Consider the following 17982-nt stretch of genomic DNA (forward strand, 5'->3'; position numbering starts at 1 on the left):
ACCTTCTAAGTTCTAACTCGTCTTAACTGATGACAAAAAATGTACGAAGTTTCAAAGCTATAGTACTGCATTTTCGGGTGTATTGGTCACGGTAATGTATAGTTCGCACCCAATTTCTGCTCTGGAAATGGTCAGAAAATTTAAGTTCCAGTGTATAAGTCGCTGTTAAATTTCGGATTTTTTCCCAGCAATATTTACCAGTAATGGCGGCAGGCATGTTGATGCTGCGGACTGAATTATTAACAGAACCTGATTGGTGGAAACTTCTCATAAATCTCAAATCAAAGAAAAGCGGCTTTTTGACATTAATTGAGCAGCAGTCGGCTTGTGTCTACATACTGTATTTATGCCAGTTAAAGTGTGAATTGTTTGCACAGCAATTATAACACCTTACTGCATTAAATAATTAACCATGTTTTGTAAGTATTCAAAGTGAACTTAAACAAAAAACGACCAAGAAATACTGATTTTCTAAGTTAAAAAGGCCCAAATTCTGACAAAATGCAAGAGAGAATTATGGTTCTTGACCTACTTACTAATCTAATGATAATAAACAAGTGTACAAAGTTTCAAAGCGATAGCTCTAATAGAATTCAAAGGAAATGGACCTAAATAAAAAGAAATTCAAATTTTCTAAGTACATAAAGGGCTATAATTCAGACAAAATGCATATCAGACTTATGGCTCTTGGCCTACATACTCACCTTATGATGATAAACAAGTCTGCAAAGTTTTAAAGTTAGTGTTCTTATAGTATTCAAGTAAAGTGGACCTAAAAAAAGGTTTAAACCAAGAAATTCAAATTTTCTTAGTACAAAAAGGGCCATAATTCTAAAAATGCGGGTTAGAGTTCTGGTTCTTGGTCTACTTATTTATCTTATGATGATAAACAAGTGTGCAAAGTTTCAAAGCTATAGCTCTTATATATTTTGGGAAAAAATGGACCTAAACAAAAAAATTAACCAAGAAAATCAAATTTTCTAAGTACAAAAAGGGCCATAATTCTTACAAATTGCTTATTAGAGTTATGGTTCTTGGCCTATGTAGTCCCTAATGATGATAAACAAGTGTGCAAAGTTTCAAAGGAATAGCCCTTATAGTTTTTGAGAAAAGGTGGACCTAAACAAAAAATTTAACCAATGCCGATGCAGAAAATCAAGTGACTATAATACCTTGTAGATTTTTTTTCAAAAATCAGACAAGCTAAAAAGGAATATTCAGTTAAAGCAGAAAGTCAGTTTTCTGAGGGTAAAGATCAAAATTAACTCTATTCATCTCTGTCATATTTTTTGGATTAAAGGACATTTTAAATTACAAGAGATCACTCTTGGCGCCCACCAATGTGCCATTTTTGAGTGTTCCAAATTTCAAGACTTATTGACTAGCTCAAGGTCAAATTTCATTTGCGTACACAACACTGTGCATGTGATCCAAATTCGAAAGCTGTACTTTGAGAAATGTGAAAGTAGGTCACTAGATCAATTTCAAGGACAAAGTTCTTTGTACACAAAACTATGCATGTGGTCCAAATTTGAAGGCTGTAGCTTGAGAAATGTTAAAGTAGGTCACTAGGTCAAAATCAAAGTCAAATTTTATTTTGGAACACAGAACTATGCATGTGGTCCAAATTTGAAGCCTGTACCTTCAAGAATTTGAAAGTAGGTCACTAGGTCAATGTAAAGGTCAAAGTTCGTTTCGGTACACAAAATTATGCATGTGGTCCAAATTTGAAGGCTGTAGCTTGAGAAATGTGGAAGTAGGTCACTAGGTCAAAATGAAGGTCAAATTTCATTTCGGAACACAAAACCATGCATGTGGTCCAAATTTGAAGGCTGTAGCTTGAGAAATGTGAATTTAGGTCACAAGGTCAAAATCAAGGTCAAATTTTATTTCGGAACACAGAACTATGTATGTGGTCCAGATTTGAAGCCTGTACCTTCAAAAATGTGGAAGTAGGTCACCAGGTCAATATCAAGGTCAAAGTTTTTTTCTGTGCACAAAACTATGCATGTGGTCCAAATTTGAAGGCTGTAGCTACAGAAATGTGAAAGTAGGTCACTAGGTCAAAATCAAGGTCAACTCATGTCAAGGTTCATCTTGCCACTCAAAACCATACATGTGGTCCAAACTTAAATGTTGTAGGTTATTGACAAGAAGATTTTAAAAGCTTTTCCCTATATAAGTCTATATGAACCAAGTGACCCCCAGGGCGGGGCCATAATTGACCCTAGGGGATGATTTGAACAAACTTGGTAGAGAACTTATAGATGATGCTACATTACAAATGCTAAAGCCCTAAAGCTTTTCCCTATATAAGTCTATGTAAACAATGTGACCCCCGGGGCGGGGCCATATTTGACCCTAGGGGAATAATTTGAACAATCTTAGTAGAAGACCACTAGATAATGTCGCATACAAAATATCAAAGCCCTAGGCCCTGTGTTTTTGAATAAGAGGGTTTTCAAAGTTTTTCCCTATGTAAGTCTATATAAACCATGTGACCCCCGGGGCGGGGCCACATTAGACCCCAGGGAAATAATTTGAATCAGTTTGGCAGAGGACCACTAGATGATGCTTCATACCAAATATCAAAGCCCTAGGCTCTGTGGTTTTGGACAAGAAGATTTTCAAGTTTTTCCCTATATAAATCTATGTAAATTATAGAAATAAACAAAGGGCCATAACTCACTAAAGAATGTTTGAACCAGTCTGATTTTCAGGGGGACACAACTAGGGTACCAATACATCATTCTGACAAAGTTTAGTAAAATCCCCCTTGTAGTTTCTGAGGAGATGCGATAACGAGAAATTGTTAACGGACAGAAGGATGGACGGAAGGAAGGACGGACCACGGACGCAGAGTGATTTGAATTGCCCACCATCTGATGATGGTGGGCTAAAAATCTGGACCTGTATTTTGATTGGAAGGTGAATTATGATTTAATGTGTTGTTTTTTTTGCTACCCTATCTAGATGTTGTAAAGACTGATAGCCTATCATTTACTATAGTTTAGTGATACTCATGGAATGAGTTGTTAATAAAACAGAAGTGAATATAAAGGAGAAATAAGAATTTTTTTTTTTCAAAACGGACATCACAATATAATCGTCAAATTAACCATGAATCACTCACACAAGGCAACAGGACATCAATAATGTCTATAAGAAGATCCTTTGGAAGTAAAAAATAAAACCTTCCGCTCGGTGAATATAACTCTTTTCGGATTGATAAATCCTGATATCAACCTATGAAAAAGTCAATAATTGTATAAAGTCTTATCATGTCATATTCCAAATAGTTTTAAAGATGTATAACTTACAGAGATATGCAGCACAGAGTCTAGCTACCCTTGCAAAACATTTGACTATGTAAGTTTCACCACAGTCCTATAGTATCATGCAAGTTACTTATTGAGATATGTAGGACATTTTTGTTGGATTTAACTTCACTCTGACACAATTATAGGTTATATGCCAATTTCTCGATTTTCATGCTGAAGGAAGATCCTAGGTGCTTCTTGAAACATTATTTTAGGCATAAGCGGGCACCTGTGTAGAACCATCAACCTTCTGTAAGCCAGCTGGATGGTCTTCTCACAAGCAAGGTTTCAAACACAGTGGTGAGGGGCAAGTGATTTAAAGTCAGTGACCTTTACCACTCAGCCACAGACAGCCCTTGACATTTGCCTATGAAGATCTTGCCACAGAGAGGTAGTATCAAATCTTACTTACTGAGATATGCTGGACAGAGCCTAGCCAGTCTTGCCAGACATTTGGCTGTGTAGATCTCACCATAGTCACGTAATATCACATAAAAGATGTTGTTTTTGGAACCTCCACCTAGAGTTCCCTTGTCCATAGAACCACACAACAGCTCACTGTTCCTGATCACAACAACTGAAAGTGAATTACATGTATAAACAATGATGTTTTAAGTATATGATGTTTGTTTTAATGCATGTAAAGGAAATATGTTCAGCAAACTATGTTCATTGAATTAGAACTATTACGTGTACTTCTATATGCTTTTATGCTGTATAACTTTCATCTACATAGAACGTAAGTAAAAGACGAGAAATTACATATGCATTGTCTTGAAACACTCTTTTCAAGATTGACCACAGGGCCAATCAATTTTACATAGTTAGCACCCTCTATAATGTAGTACTGACTATCATTGAACTTTAAACTTGTAACCAAATACATATAGTAAATTCTTATTAATTTATAATAAAGTAGGTGTTCATACATACAAGAATCATTGACACACATGTCTTCCCCAGAGCTGTAATTTTTGCCCTTGGTTCTCAGGTTTGCCTTCACTGGGTTCTGTTTGTTGGGGCGTAGCAGAACACTGAATATCTGCTTCCCGGACCATAACTTGGCCGGCTGAAAATATTCAACATGACACGTAAACTCATTCATTCAATTTTCATGCAATCATGACTAGTACTCATGTACCTGAATCTGTGGGTTTGATACACTGTAAAATCTTTTATTAATTCCTTTGGCATCTAATTCCTTGCGTTCAACCCAAAACAGATATTCTTGCAAGACATAAATTTGTGGGTTTAAAGATTAAATGGATGGAATTTTAGTTGTTTGTTAGAGTTTAGTTTCATAGATTAACCAATTGGTGAAATCAATAAAAAATGGTAATGATTTCACATTAAGTATGTATTAACCAGGGATTGCTTCACTCTTACTTTCAGTATATTTCAACTACAATTACTTTTTCAAAAATAACTGCCAGTATATCGGAAATGTAAAATCATATGCACGTCAAGGTTTGACACTAGCCCACTTGCAACCTGCAGTACAGAAGAATTTGGTAAAAGTTTTACACACAAAGGCCAGGTAAATGAAATGAGATTGCATGCAGACAGAATTACCTTCCAAATACAAGGTGGTGGAAGATCTATTTTCATTGTTTCATCATTTGATGCTAACATTGATGCAATCAGCTGACAAGTTCGAGCTCTATCAAAGAACACATTCTTCTGTGTAATCAGGTAGCCGCCTGCAATATTGGCAACACATAAACATGTCACTAAGTGTTTACATAACAACATATTTCTTAATTGTCAGAATAAGCGTAAAAGGAACTATTTACCATTAAACAAGTATCTAAAACTACAGCATGTCTGTTCATTATCTCAATTAAGATTTGTTCATCTGTATCACTGTAATTACCATCATTTTACAACAGTATTTCAGGTATGTAACAGAGATCAGTTTACAATTAACCAGTTTTTCCTTGATTCTGCACCAGAACTGACTTGTTCTCAATAAACTGGTAACTTCTCCCCATGACTGGAATGTGGAGGATGAATGATTACTGCCTTTTGTCAAACTTTCATACAGAACCTATGCCATGCATCCAGATCAAATTTATGGCCTCTGGATTACTAGTCTTGAGATCTAACTATTGAGCCAACTGGAAGGTTTCAATTAACATAACCACAAGTCCTTATAAATCACTTCATTAAAGTTCTTGTATAAAATACAGATACTCACCAGTTATGAAATCTTGAATAGCAGCAATTAAAGGTTCTCCATTCCTTGGTGTGACAATATTAGCTTTAGACTGAAAAATATAAATCAATTCACTTGTAGAAGCTGATTTTACCCCCTTTACAAAAAGATATCAGAACCCCCTTTACAAAAAGATATCAGACGTTCTTTCTTTCTTTAAGGTGACACCATAGCAATAACTTATCTGGAACTGAAATTACTTCAAAACCAAGAAACAGATAAATGGAATAAAAACTAGAAATGTGTCCATGGGACACAGATGCCCCCACTACATGACATTAAAACAAGAGGGCCAAGATGGCCCTAGGTCGCTCACCTGATAGACATACCATAACAGTGTAAACATGTTTGACATAGTGATTTCATGGAAACAAATATTCTGACCAATTTTCATTAAGATTGGATCAAAAATATGGTCTCTTAAGTGTAAACAAGCATTTTCTTCAATTTGACCTAGTGACCTAGTTTTTGAGCTAAGATGACCCGCATTCGAATTTGACCTAGATTTGATCAAGGCAATCATCCTGACTAAATTTTATCAACCTCGATTGAAAAATACAGCCTCTATTGCATACAAAACGTTTTTCTTTGATATATCCCTAGCGACCTAGTTTTTGACCCCAGATGACCCATATTCAAATTTGACCTTTATTTCACCAAGGCTATTATTCTGACCAAATTTCATGAAGATCAATTGAAAAATACAGTCTCTATTGCATATACAAAGGTTTTTCTTTGATTTGACTTAGTCACCTAGTTTTTGACCACAGATGATCCATATTCTAATTCGACCTAGATTTCGTCAAGGCAATCATTCTGACTAAATTTTATGAGAATCCAGTGTAAAATGCAGCCCCTATTGCATAAACAAGGTTTTTCTTTAATTTGACAGGGTGACCTAGTTTTTTACCCCAGATAATCCATATTCAAACTCCACCTAGATTTCATATAGACAAACATTCTGATTAAATTTCATGAAGATCTGGTGTAAAATGCAGCCCCTATTGCATATCCAAGGTTTTTATTTGATTTGACCTAGTGACATAGTTTTTGATCCCTGATGACCCATATTCAAAACTGGCCTAGATTTCATCAAGGTTATCATTCTGACAAAATTTCATGAAGATCAGTTGAAAAATACAGCCTCTATCGCATACACAAGGTTTTTCTTTGATTTGACCTAGTGACCTACTTTTTAATCCCAGATAACCCATTTTCAAACTCGGCCTAGATTTCATCAAGGTAATCATTCTGACAAAAATTCATGAAGATAAAATGAAAAATACAGCCTCTATTGCATACACAAGGTTTTTCCTTGATTTGACCTGGTGACCTAGTTTTTGACCCCGTTTGACCCATTTTCGAAATTGGCCTAGATTTCATCAAGGTAATCATTCTGACAAAATTTCATGAAGATCAATTGAAAAATACAGCCTCTATCGCATACATAAGGTTTTTCCTTGATTTGACCTAGTGACCTAGTTTTTGATCCCAGATGACCTATTTTCGAACTCGGCCTAGATTTCATCAAGGTAATCATTCTGACCAAAATTCATGAAGATAAAATGAAAAATACAGCCTCTATCGCATACACAAGGTTTTTCCTTGATTTGACCTAGTGACCTAGTTTTTGACCCCAGGTGACTCATTTTCGAACCTGGCCTAGATTTCATCAAGGTAATCATTCTGACATAATTTCATGAAGATCAATTGAAAAATACAGCCCCTATCGCATACACAAGGTTATTCCTTGATTTGACCTAGTGACCTAGTTTTTGACCCCAGAAGACCCATTTTCGAACTCGGCCTAGATTTCATCAAGGTAATCATTCTGATCAAAATTCATGAAGATCAGTTGAAAAATACAGCCTCTATCGCATACACAAGCTAAATGTTGACAGACGACAGACAGACGACAGACGGACGCCAGACATCGAGCGATCAGAAAAACTCACCTGAGCAATGCTAATGACAATTTTTTCCCAGGTCAGGGGCCATAACTCCTACAATACTGAATGAATCCGGACACGAAACCCCAGGTGCACAACTGCACATGCTGACCAATATTCCTGTAAACTTTGGTGACTCTAGGTCAAATACTTTTGGAGCTACACACGACACAACATTAAAATGACCAATTTTTAACTAAGTCAGGGGCTATAACTCCTACAAGACTGAATGAATCCGGACGCGAAACCCTAGGTGCACAACTGCACATGCTGACCAACACTCCTGTAAACTTTGGTGACTCTAGGTCAAATACTTTTGGAGCTACGCGCGACACAACATTAAAATGACCAATTTTTTTCTAAGTCAGGGGCCATAACTCCTATATGACTGGATGAATCCTGACGTGAAACCCCAGATGCACAACTACACATGCTGACCAACATTCCTGTAAAGTTTTGTGACTCTATGTCAAATACTTTTGGAGCTAGGCGCGACACAACACTAAAATGACCAATTTTTACAAAGTCAGGGGCCATAACTTCTACATGACTGAATGAATCCGGACGCAAAACCCCAGGTGCATAACTACATATGGTGACCAACATTCCTGTAAAGTTTTGTGACTCTATGTCAAATACTTTTGGAGCTAGGCGCGACACAACATTCTTGGAAGGACGGACGGATGGACGGAAGGACAGACGGACAAGAGCAAATCTATATGCGCCCCCCCCCCCCCCCCCCCCCCCCCCCCCCGCCAAAGTGGGGGCATAAAAATTCTGATGAGGAAAAATTAAACACAATTTTATCAAAATGATCTTAAGAGGCAGAAAATTTCAGTAATAATTTTGGATGGATAATTAGTTGATACCATAGTGAGAAGGTATATATTTCCTTTCAGCTCCTTCAGACAGGCAGTATTCACTGCTCAAATAAACTCAATACATAGTGAGGTACATACAGCAGAAATGCATCACAAAGCCCAACAATAATAAGGATGAATAATCCTTAAGAAGGTCAAGGATTATCTGTGGCGGCCCGGGGAGACTAAAATGCAGCTTGAGGGGTAATGGCCTGGCTCTTTCTTCCACCCTGACATAGTTTCAATACATGCTTGTCTACCACAGGTACGGCTTTGGCAGTTAATGGTTATGCCAAAATGGTTTGGCTTCGAGTTATGGTCTGCACAGTTTACTAGTAGTTCATGGTTTTACCTGTGGTGGTAAATGGTTTTATCACGGGGTTCACTTCTGGGTAACGTTGGAACCCCCCTCCACCTTCATGTATGAAGGGGAGGCCTAGGGCGTGGTTAACGCCCGGGACTGGTTTTTGGAGGACTGGGTATAAGGGCCAGACTCTGGCTGCTGTCAACAGTTGCGCGTTGGTGCGAACATCTGGGTCACGTCACTATGTTTCAACATAGGGCGCAGTTTGCCATTTTCATTAGTTACGGTATTCTGGGTCTCCCCGGAGCTTCAACAAATATTTTAATTTAAGACATTTCTGCAGCCAATAACTCCACATACTGTATTCCTAGGTACAAATAAATATCATCAAGTCTTCGATTGTTATTTATGTTTATTAAGTAGCATGCTATTCATTGGTCAGCAAAGTAAGCTCTTGGAGCGTCAACTTTTCGAGTCAACATATACCCGCTAGCTGAAGTGCCAGGTTCGAACCTCTGGTACAATTCTAGGTTGTTGGGAGTCCGCTTGACACAGGTTTTATACAGGTCGTTGGGTGTCCGTTTGATACAAGTGTTCATTTAAAGCATATCACATAAAACTCATGAATAAATAGCTGAAAAGCTGATAATGAAACTTATACACAACTACCTTTAAATAAATTAATGTATACTGAAATACCCTTGTTATTTACAGATTGAGAATGTTCAAACTCTTCTCCTTTTTACTAGAAGAAAATTATTGAAATAGTTACACATTATGTCATACCCCCATTAGAATGATCGCCTCAGCCTTGGCTTCCTCTGTCTGTGGTAGATGTAGGTTCATTTCATCTCCATCAAAATCAGCATTGAATGGGTTACAGCAACACTCATTGAAACGAAATGTCCTGTGTGGCTTCACCTTGGCCTGAAAGTGACAAGACCAGCATTGAATAGATTATAGCAACACGTATTTAAACGAAATGTCCTGTGTGGCTTCCCCTTTGCCTGGAAGTAACAAAATCAGCATTGAATGGATTACAGCAACATTTGTTTAAACGAAATATCCTGTGTGGCTTCACCTTGGCCTGAAAGTAGAAAAATCAGGCAGCGACACTCACTGTAACAAGATGTCTCATGTGGCTTCACCTTGGCCTGAAAGTGGCGAACTCAACATTGAATGGCCCACAGTATCATTCATTGAGAAAACAATGCTTACTGAAGAAGAATGTACCGTACAAATTCACCTTTATCTAAATGTGGCAAATTTGCAATAGATGGGTATCAAAACTTTGCATACACTCAAAATAAGCGAGCTTTATAAAATAATGTCACACTGAATGGTTAAAGGCCATTACAATTAATACACACGCAAATCAAGAAACAGCAAAAGTTTGTCAGAATGTATATATGATTGAGACTGTATATATGATTGAGGAACCTTTCAAATGCAACATACAGTTCAACCTACACTACGCATCGCCTCTAAAGAGAGTCCACCTCACAGTAAAGTTTATTCACCATTTGCTTCATTTTTTTATTAAATCATAATAATGACTATTTCAGTATTTGACTCTCCAAATCATGGTCTTAAAGGTTTGACATTAGTCCAAATACTTACAAAGAATGCCTGAATACTGAGTTTGTGTAGTGAAGGTTGTCTGTTAAAGAGGACAATATCCCCATCCATCATGTGTCTTTCTACTGTGTCACCTGGCTTCAATTCTCTCGCTATCTTCTCCCGATTACCATAGCGTAAAAATCTAAATTAAGTCAATCAAGTTAAATGTTTCATTTTCTCATTACCATTAACTAAAACAAGTAGTGTATGATAACATAAAAGCATCATCTGAAATCAGAAACTTGTTTCTGTATGCCATATCAAAGTCCACAGTATGATTTGTAACATGCATTCTTTAAAAACATGTCTTAGGGTCAAAATTATGTGAAAGACTGTCAGGTACTTCTGATAATACTAGTAAACAAAACCAAAGGTATTTTGTTAAGTTGGGTGATACCTGAAGACAATCAGATCACAAGCATATAATGTCGTCAAATACAAGCTTGTAGAGTCATCAAGCAAATATATATGTACAAATTTATTAAGTAAATTTTAACCTAAAATCTTACCACCTGGCCACAGGAATGTTTGGTATTACCGATATACTGGTACATTATGATTCGGTTGTAAAAAGATGCATATTGTGGTAAAATATTTCAGAACTGACACTCTACCATACAACAGTGTTCCTAATGATGTATAATGTGTGCACTAAAAAAGGAAAATACATCACTTTGAACTTCAATATATAACCAGCTCTCAGGACGGCTATTTAACCCTTATCATGCTGGACACGATTGATTCTGCCTTTGAGACCAGTGCAGATCATGATCAGCCTGCACATCTGCACTGTTCGCCATTCAGTCAGTGTCTTTTTGGTATGCACCCCTTTTAACAGTTAATGGTACTGTCCAAATTGAAAGATGGACAAGTTCATTATAGAAATTTAGCATGTTAAGGGTTAAAACAATTGGCATAATTTGTGTAAACTTTCGTCCAATTTTGTAACTGTGAACTTTTTTTGTAACGTAAAACAGGGTACTGTTAAAGCTTAAACTACACTTCACTACATTTATGGGTGGTGTGTATGTCATATACATTCTGTTCTACAGCAGTCAGAAGAACCATGTTGGTTAGCCAAAAAAAAAAGCTGTTATATGATAAAATATGATATTTTGCTGTATCTATATATTTGTCAGAGCAAATCTGGCATGTCTTTGACTGATATGGCAGATGTGTTACTCTATTAACTGGATATAAATACTGTATGCTTGCGAAAATTATATCTCTTGCAATTGTTTGTTCGTAAATTTTTTCGAGTATATTTGATAATCTTTATAGCATAACACGCTGTGGTGCCAGTATGACAGATTGGGAAATACATGTACAGTTCCACTTTGGAGTTCATTTAAAACATACCATTTCAAATAATGACACGCCAAATCATAACATACCGTGATACAAGATTTCTGAAAATATCCATTCCTACCTGTACACAGACCAACTGGCCACAAATCTGCTCATGAGAAATTTTGTACATATAGCTCCATGTTTTAAATAGAGATCTTTATAGCAAATTATTAAAGCAATAAAGAATTTTATTATAGAACTACCTTTTGATATTTGTATGTCTTTGCTGTATGAAATTAGCACCCGGATGGACATCACATCCATTCACAATCAGTTTTCTCATGAGCTCAATGTTAGCGTGATTGACCTTCTCTGGATAGGTCATCACCTTGGCAACATGTATTGGAACAGCAACCTAAAAATCGTGTTTCAGTGAAACTACAAGATTCTGCATGTGTTTTTTTAAAAAACTATCAAATCTTTTTGTCCAATACTTACCTCTAGTACTAACTATTCTAAATTAAACTTTCAATATACACTATATTACAGAATGTGTTTTCTGTGAACAAATATATTCAAATGGACACAAAATTTCATTCAAACAGCTTTATTTAAAGTAAAGAACAAACAAAAATGACAGAAACTATGGAATGTTATAGTTCATTTACGAATGCCTATACATCTGAAATATTACATTATTGAAGCTGTTTAATGTTAGCAGAACTCATTACATCAAATCTGTGTGAAACTACTGCTGCATTTACAAGAGCTAAGTGAAGATTAACTGGATAACGCAACTTACTTGATCAATTCCCATGTTAGGATCAGGGGAGATAACTGTCCTGCCTGAAAAGTCTACTCTTTTACCAGACAAGTTACCACGGAAACGTCCTTGCTTCCCTTTTAATCTCTGAACAAAGCCTCTTGTGTACTTCTTTGGCTAAAAATATAATGGATCAATTTTTTACATCACAAATAAATTCTAAGAATTTAAATGAAGTTTTACTATGTTTTTGCTTCTATCTAGCTACCTTTGAAATAAAACAATATATTAAAAACTTCACTGACAATATTATTTTGCCAGTAATAAAAATGTTAAAGTACAATAAAACATTCTACAGATAAAATCAAAGTTTGTGATGTTATGGAAGCATTATTTTAAATAATCGAATATACATGTAATCAAATAATCTTTTATCCTCTAAAATATTTCATATTCATCTTTATGAAATATTTAATATTTCATTTGACAACAAATAACTATACCAATATTTATAAAGACCATTACATAACATTATTAACATGTCAGTAGATACCTGCATGTGTAAGGGTATTCCTGAAGTTTCACTGTTGTAAAGTAACGCCACCTGTAACTGTAGAAAGTCCCAGTCTTCCTGTAACAAACAAACATAACTCATACAGTTCTGCACAAACATGACTAATGTTATGATCTGCACAAACATAACTCATAAAGTTCTGAATAAACATAGCTCATAAAGTTCTGCACAAAACATAACTCGTTAAGTTCTGCACAAACGTAACTTGTAGAGTTCTGCACAAACACAACTTGTAGAGTTCTGCACAAACGTAACTTGTAATGTTCTGCACAAACGTAAGTCTTACAGTGATTCATTTACATTTTTTAGCAAAATTTTTTCTCTCAAAAATCAATAAAGAGTGCATGCTGTGTACAAACCACCTACTGACATAGGAATTTGCAAGATATTCTAATAAATTATCAAAATATGTGTGGAAGTCTCTATCAGAATATACTGACACTGAAAAATGATATAAAAACTGCTAGAACATGATTGACCACCTTTAAATTAATTATTTGTAGCCAAACAAATAGTAAACTATGTGTTCATTTTTAGCTCGACTATTTGAAGAACACACAGTTCAACTGCACTCGCCCCAGCGTTGTAGCTGACGTCCACATTGTTTAAGCTTTCCTGAAGTCCAATATCTTTTTCGTCACTTAGGATATTCAGTTGCAACTTGCTTTATTCCTCATAGTGACAATGTACATTAGTGTGACAAGTTGTGTATCTCTAACTGCAATATTTCCAGAATTATGCCCCTTTTTAACTTAGAAATCGGTTAAAGCTTTTCAAAGTGTACAATATCTTGAGTTTAACCATTGCAGATACTGTTTAAAGTTTAAAAATTTACACCTGTCTTTCGGGTAATAACACAAAGTTATGGCATCAAGTCCCATAACTCTTACATGAAATTTAACAAAATTATCCTCCTCTTTGACTTAGAATATCTGGGATACAAATTGCCCTCTCTCTAAAGCCAATACAGATATTGAATTGAAACTTTATACAAGTTATCGAAGTGGATAAAATATGGTGAAAGGTGCATGTCCCATTACTCTGAATTGTATTTTGGCAAAGTTATGCTCCTTTTTGCATTTGCAAAATGCAGGTTAAAATTTTGCATGGAAATTACTATCTCTGACTTGATTGACACTTCACACAGATTTTGGGTACAACTGTACAAGATCACAGCATCAAGCCTCATAATCCTTACCAGAATTTAGACAATATACCATTTCTTAAATAGAAAATCCATTTTACTGACAAGCCTTCAGTCGAGACATCTCTCGTTATGATTCTTCTAATGTGTAATGAGGATGTGTACAAATACTGAATACCCTACCTAAAAGGATTAACTGTTGTCAACTAAATTCTGCTTACAAGTAGACATGAGGAAAGCGTGAACATGTGTGTATTACTATGGCAGAGATTTGTAGTGGTCATTGACCTTTTAGGAGAATATACGGTACCGTACCGTGTAACGGGTTTTAGCGTCGAACATTGGGGATTCTGGGAGACCGCCATCTTGGAGAATTGTACATTTCATGCATTGCAGCTGCGCAGCAGTATTTAAGGGTTTTTAGGGGATTATAAGGGTTATAGTCACGCGTGTGTGGTTAATAACAAACGGGGCGCTTTATTGGCGTTGTCGGCAGGATTGATTTCGGTGCTGGGTGTGGAATTCGTTTGGAAATAGCGGTTGGAAATCGCGGCGGTGCGGGTCAGGGAAAAGGGGACCCTCGATTGCGCGCGAAGTTGTATTTCCGAATTTTAGGCATCCGGAGTCAATTGAACGGGGAAAACATTTAAAGCGTCGTTTGTTTAAAGGGTCGGCTGACGATTCGTGACTTTGGCAGTTGTTTTTGATAGTTTTTTGATGATTTTTGTGGTCTGTGAGACTTCGTAAGTTTCCGGTCATTTCCGTAAAATTTCGCGGGATTATTTGCGCATGCGCTTGAGACTGCTGCTCAGCTGCTTCCTTCTTGAAAGTGAAAGTGTAAGATGTGTAATTTCTTGAGTGTTTATATAGCAATTTAGGGAACAAGTGAACTTTATATCTAGTGAATAAGTCTTTGTGAAAATTCAGTGGTCATTTGTCATAGCAGGTGGGTATTCCCTGGCCATACAAGCTTGAAGATACTCCTTGTATCCTTGAGTGTATCCTTTGGTGGTAGAAATAATAAATTAGTTTATTAATTTAAATGTTGTAACTGAATAGCGTGCTAGTTTTATTTAACCGGGTGCTCTTTTATTTTAACTAGAAATCAGCTTATTAGTTTTCTTCTGTTCTGTAATACTTTGCACTTTATCTGACCATCTGTGCTTTTATGTACAACTGCTGACTGGTGTTCTTTCCTGCACGCATTTATTTTTGGTATTTCTGGGTTTAATAAAAACTTCTATAATCTTACTAATTTCTGGGTGCTCTTGGGTGTGGTCACTGCTTGCTATGGTGTGAACTAGCTTGTCCTTATCTAGTGTGTGCTTGTAGATATTGTGAGAGCTATATATATTCAGTGTATTAATTTTTTTTTTTTTTTTTTTAATGTGAAAAATAAAATATTTGTATGTAACTTGTTTGTTGTAAATTGCTTTTGTGGAAAAATATTGTGACTTACAATAGGTAACCGATAGTTATTTGTAATAACTTGCAGCAACAGCATTTGTCGATTCGTGACGCGTGGGGAAACTGTTCGTGTTACTTGGTTCGTAAAAGTAATCGGTTGTTTTGGAGTTTTCGCAAGAAGCGCTGTAAGTATTGTATATTTACGGTGTATCGTAAATCGTTTTAGGTGTAAATTTTGTAAATTTGCATCTTTGGATAGAGTGGTGTTATCTAAGTGTAAGTTTGGTAAATTTACACTTAGCCAGTCAAGTGTGTGTAGCTATTGTATATTTATACAACTGTGTCCCCTTTGTGAGTATCGTATACTTACATTAAAATAGTGATTGGTACGGTCAAGAAGAGTAATTGAGTCCTAGCTAAAATATAGACCGTAATTACAAGTATGAGTTCAGATGAGGACACGACTTTTGTAGAGTCGAGAAGTACAGCGCCTTCAAGTGCGATAAAGGTTAAGACCCCAAAGCTGTCACAAATCTTAACAGCAATGGCAGCATCTTCAGCTGAAAGGGATCCTAAAATCCAGACAAGAATAAATTTCGTAGATAAGGATGGTTTAATGGCGATACCCGGTATAGGTGTAAAGTTGGCGGGTAAGATAATGGCATTACGGGAGGATGGCAATATCTCTAAAAAGAAATTACAGGCGCACCTCGGGGGAAAGGCCACTCAGTCTATGTTGGAGGCCATAGACTTTGAGGAAAATGAGAAGTTGTGGTTCGTGCGAAGGACGTCTGCTCAGCGAGATTTAGACCCTGTAAAGCTGGCGGAAAAGTTTATGGAGGCACCAGTGGAGATGAAAGAGGAAATAATGGCCCCAGATATGACAGATGCTGATACATCTGTCCATAAAGGTAGATCAAGGGCAACCGGGCTGACCAGAAAGCTGCTGAAGCGTGTATCGTATACACCTCAGATTGATTTGGAAACGGATGGGGAGGGTGCATTAGAAGAGAAGTCAAAGGAGCTTAAGGAAAAATTGAAGAAGAAAAAGCAAGTGACAGTGACTTCATCAGATGAGAGTACGGATGATGAAATGCCGGTGCCCAAGAAAAACAAACGAAAGTACCCACGGGGCGTGCCAAAGAATCTATTGTATGATGGCAAGGGCAATTGGACGGCATTTAAAAAGAAGTTTGAGAGGTATGCCGATGCCTACGACTGGAGTGAGGAGGAGTGCAGAAATTGCTTGTGTTGGTGTTTGTCAGGCAAGGCTGCGGAATTTTATGCCATTGTTACTGAAGGTAATGACGATCTGTCGTACAGACGTCTAATGAAGAAACTCGAGCAACGGTTTGGCGCAAAGGAGTTGGCAGAAACTGCGAATGTTCGTTTCCAGCAAGCGTGCCAGGGGGTTGACGAGAGTTTAGAAGATTGGGTGGATAGGCTTTTGACTTTGTCAACCCGTGCCTTCAGGGAACTGCCTGAGAAGTATGCAAACCAGCAAGTGGTTACAAGGTTTTGTGCTGGATTACACGATAAAGCGGCAGCGCAGGATGCTTGCGTGAAGCGACATCGCACTATAGAGGATGCCATGGAACATGTTAAGTGGTATCAACATGTTCACCAGGCGGTGTATGGAAAGTCACGTGTGTCTCGTCGTACGAGAGACATGGATGAGGAAGCTGCCCATGTATTTGAAACAAGCACAAGTGAGTCAAGCTTGACAAAAGAGGATGTGCAGAAGATGGCGGATGACCTGGGTAGCCAGATACTTAAAAAGTTAACGGTGGAGCGACCAGCGGATAAGGGTAGAGGTCGTGGTAGAGGGTCTTCTGGTCAAGCCAAATGTTATCAGTGTGGGCGGCCGGGGCACATAAAACCAAATTGCCCGGATTTCAAGTGTTTTAAGTGTGGCAAGAATGGGCATCTGATGAGGGACTGTAAAGAGAAGCAAGATAAACCGACCAGTAATCAGGATTTAAATGGGAAGGGGTCGGGTGGAACGGCCCCACCCAGACCCACAAAGTAAAGGGCCGTAAGAGAGGTAATCGGGGAGTAGAGGGTCGTCGTACGTCCCCTCTTGGACATTGTCCATCTGAACCCACAAATTTAGAGTCAAGTACAGATAATTCAAGTGAACTTGACACCCCTGTGAGCTTTCGTAAAGCTCTGTTAGAAAATAGTTACTCGCACCAGGGTACGCAAACTGATGATAGTCAATCAGATAGCTCTCCAGAGATGGGCGGGGATGGTGCTACTGCTTCTGCAACGGATAAGGAACCAGTCGAAGCATCGGTACAAGCAAGTGAAGGTAAAAGTGATGAATTTGTAACCGCAACTGTATGCCAGTTGTCGTCTGTATCTAAATATAAACTCAAGGTGAAAGTGGGTGAAACAGAGGTCGAAGCTATCGTCGACACAGCAGCAGAAGTTACCATTATCTCTGAAGAGGTGTATAAAAAATTGAAAGTGAAGCCAAAGACTGTGAAAAATGCAAAGCTGTTGACAGCTGGGAAGGAGTTATCCATGAATGGTT

At 37.3% G+C, this 17982-nt stretch overlaps 1 protein-coding gene across 2 annotated transcripts in view; it reads right to left on the bottom strand.

Moving 5' to 3' along the window:
• The window catches only part of LOC123564296 (DNA-directed RNA polymerase III subunit RPC1-like), a 105493-nt gene that overhangs the window by 57197 nt on the left and 30314 nt on the right, over window positions 1-17982 (bottom strand). For both annotated transcript variants that reach the window (XM_045357767.2, XM_053536928.1), the window contains exons 9-17: window positions 12875-12952; window positions 12361-12498; window positions 11822-11973; window positions 10269-10410; window positions 9435-9575; window positions 5518-5587; window positions 4893-5020; window positions 4254-4389; window positions 3733-3897 (exon numbers count right to left, since the gene is read on the bottom strand). In XM_045357767.2, coding sequence (XP_045213702.1) covers window positions 3733-3897; window positions 4254-4389; window positions 4893-5020; window positions 5518-5587; window positions 9435-9575; window positions 10269-10410; window positions 11822-11973; window positions 12361-12498; window positions 12875-12952 — 1150 coding nt within the window. The remainder of the gene's footprint in view (window positions 1-3732; window positions 3898-4253; window positions 4390-4892; window positions 5021-5517; window positions 5588-9434; window positions 9576-10268; window positions 10411-11821; window positions 11974-12360; window positions 12499-12874; window positions 12953-17982) is intronic.

The sequence above is a fragment of the Mercenaria mercenaria genome, chromosome 2 (assembly GCF_021730395.1).
Source record: "Mercenaria mercenaria strain notata chromosome 2, MADL_Memer_1, whole genome shotgun sequence".
Classification (NCBI taxonomy): domain Eukaryota; kingdom Metazoa; phylum Mollusca; class Bivalvia; order Venerida; family Veneridae; genus Mercenaria; species Mercenaria mercenaria.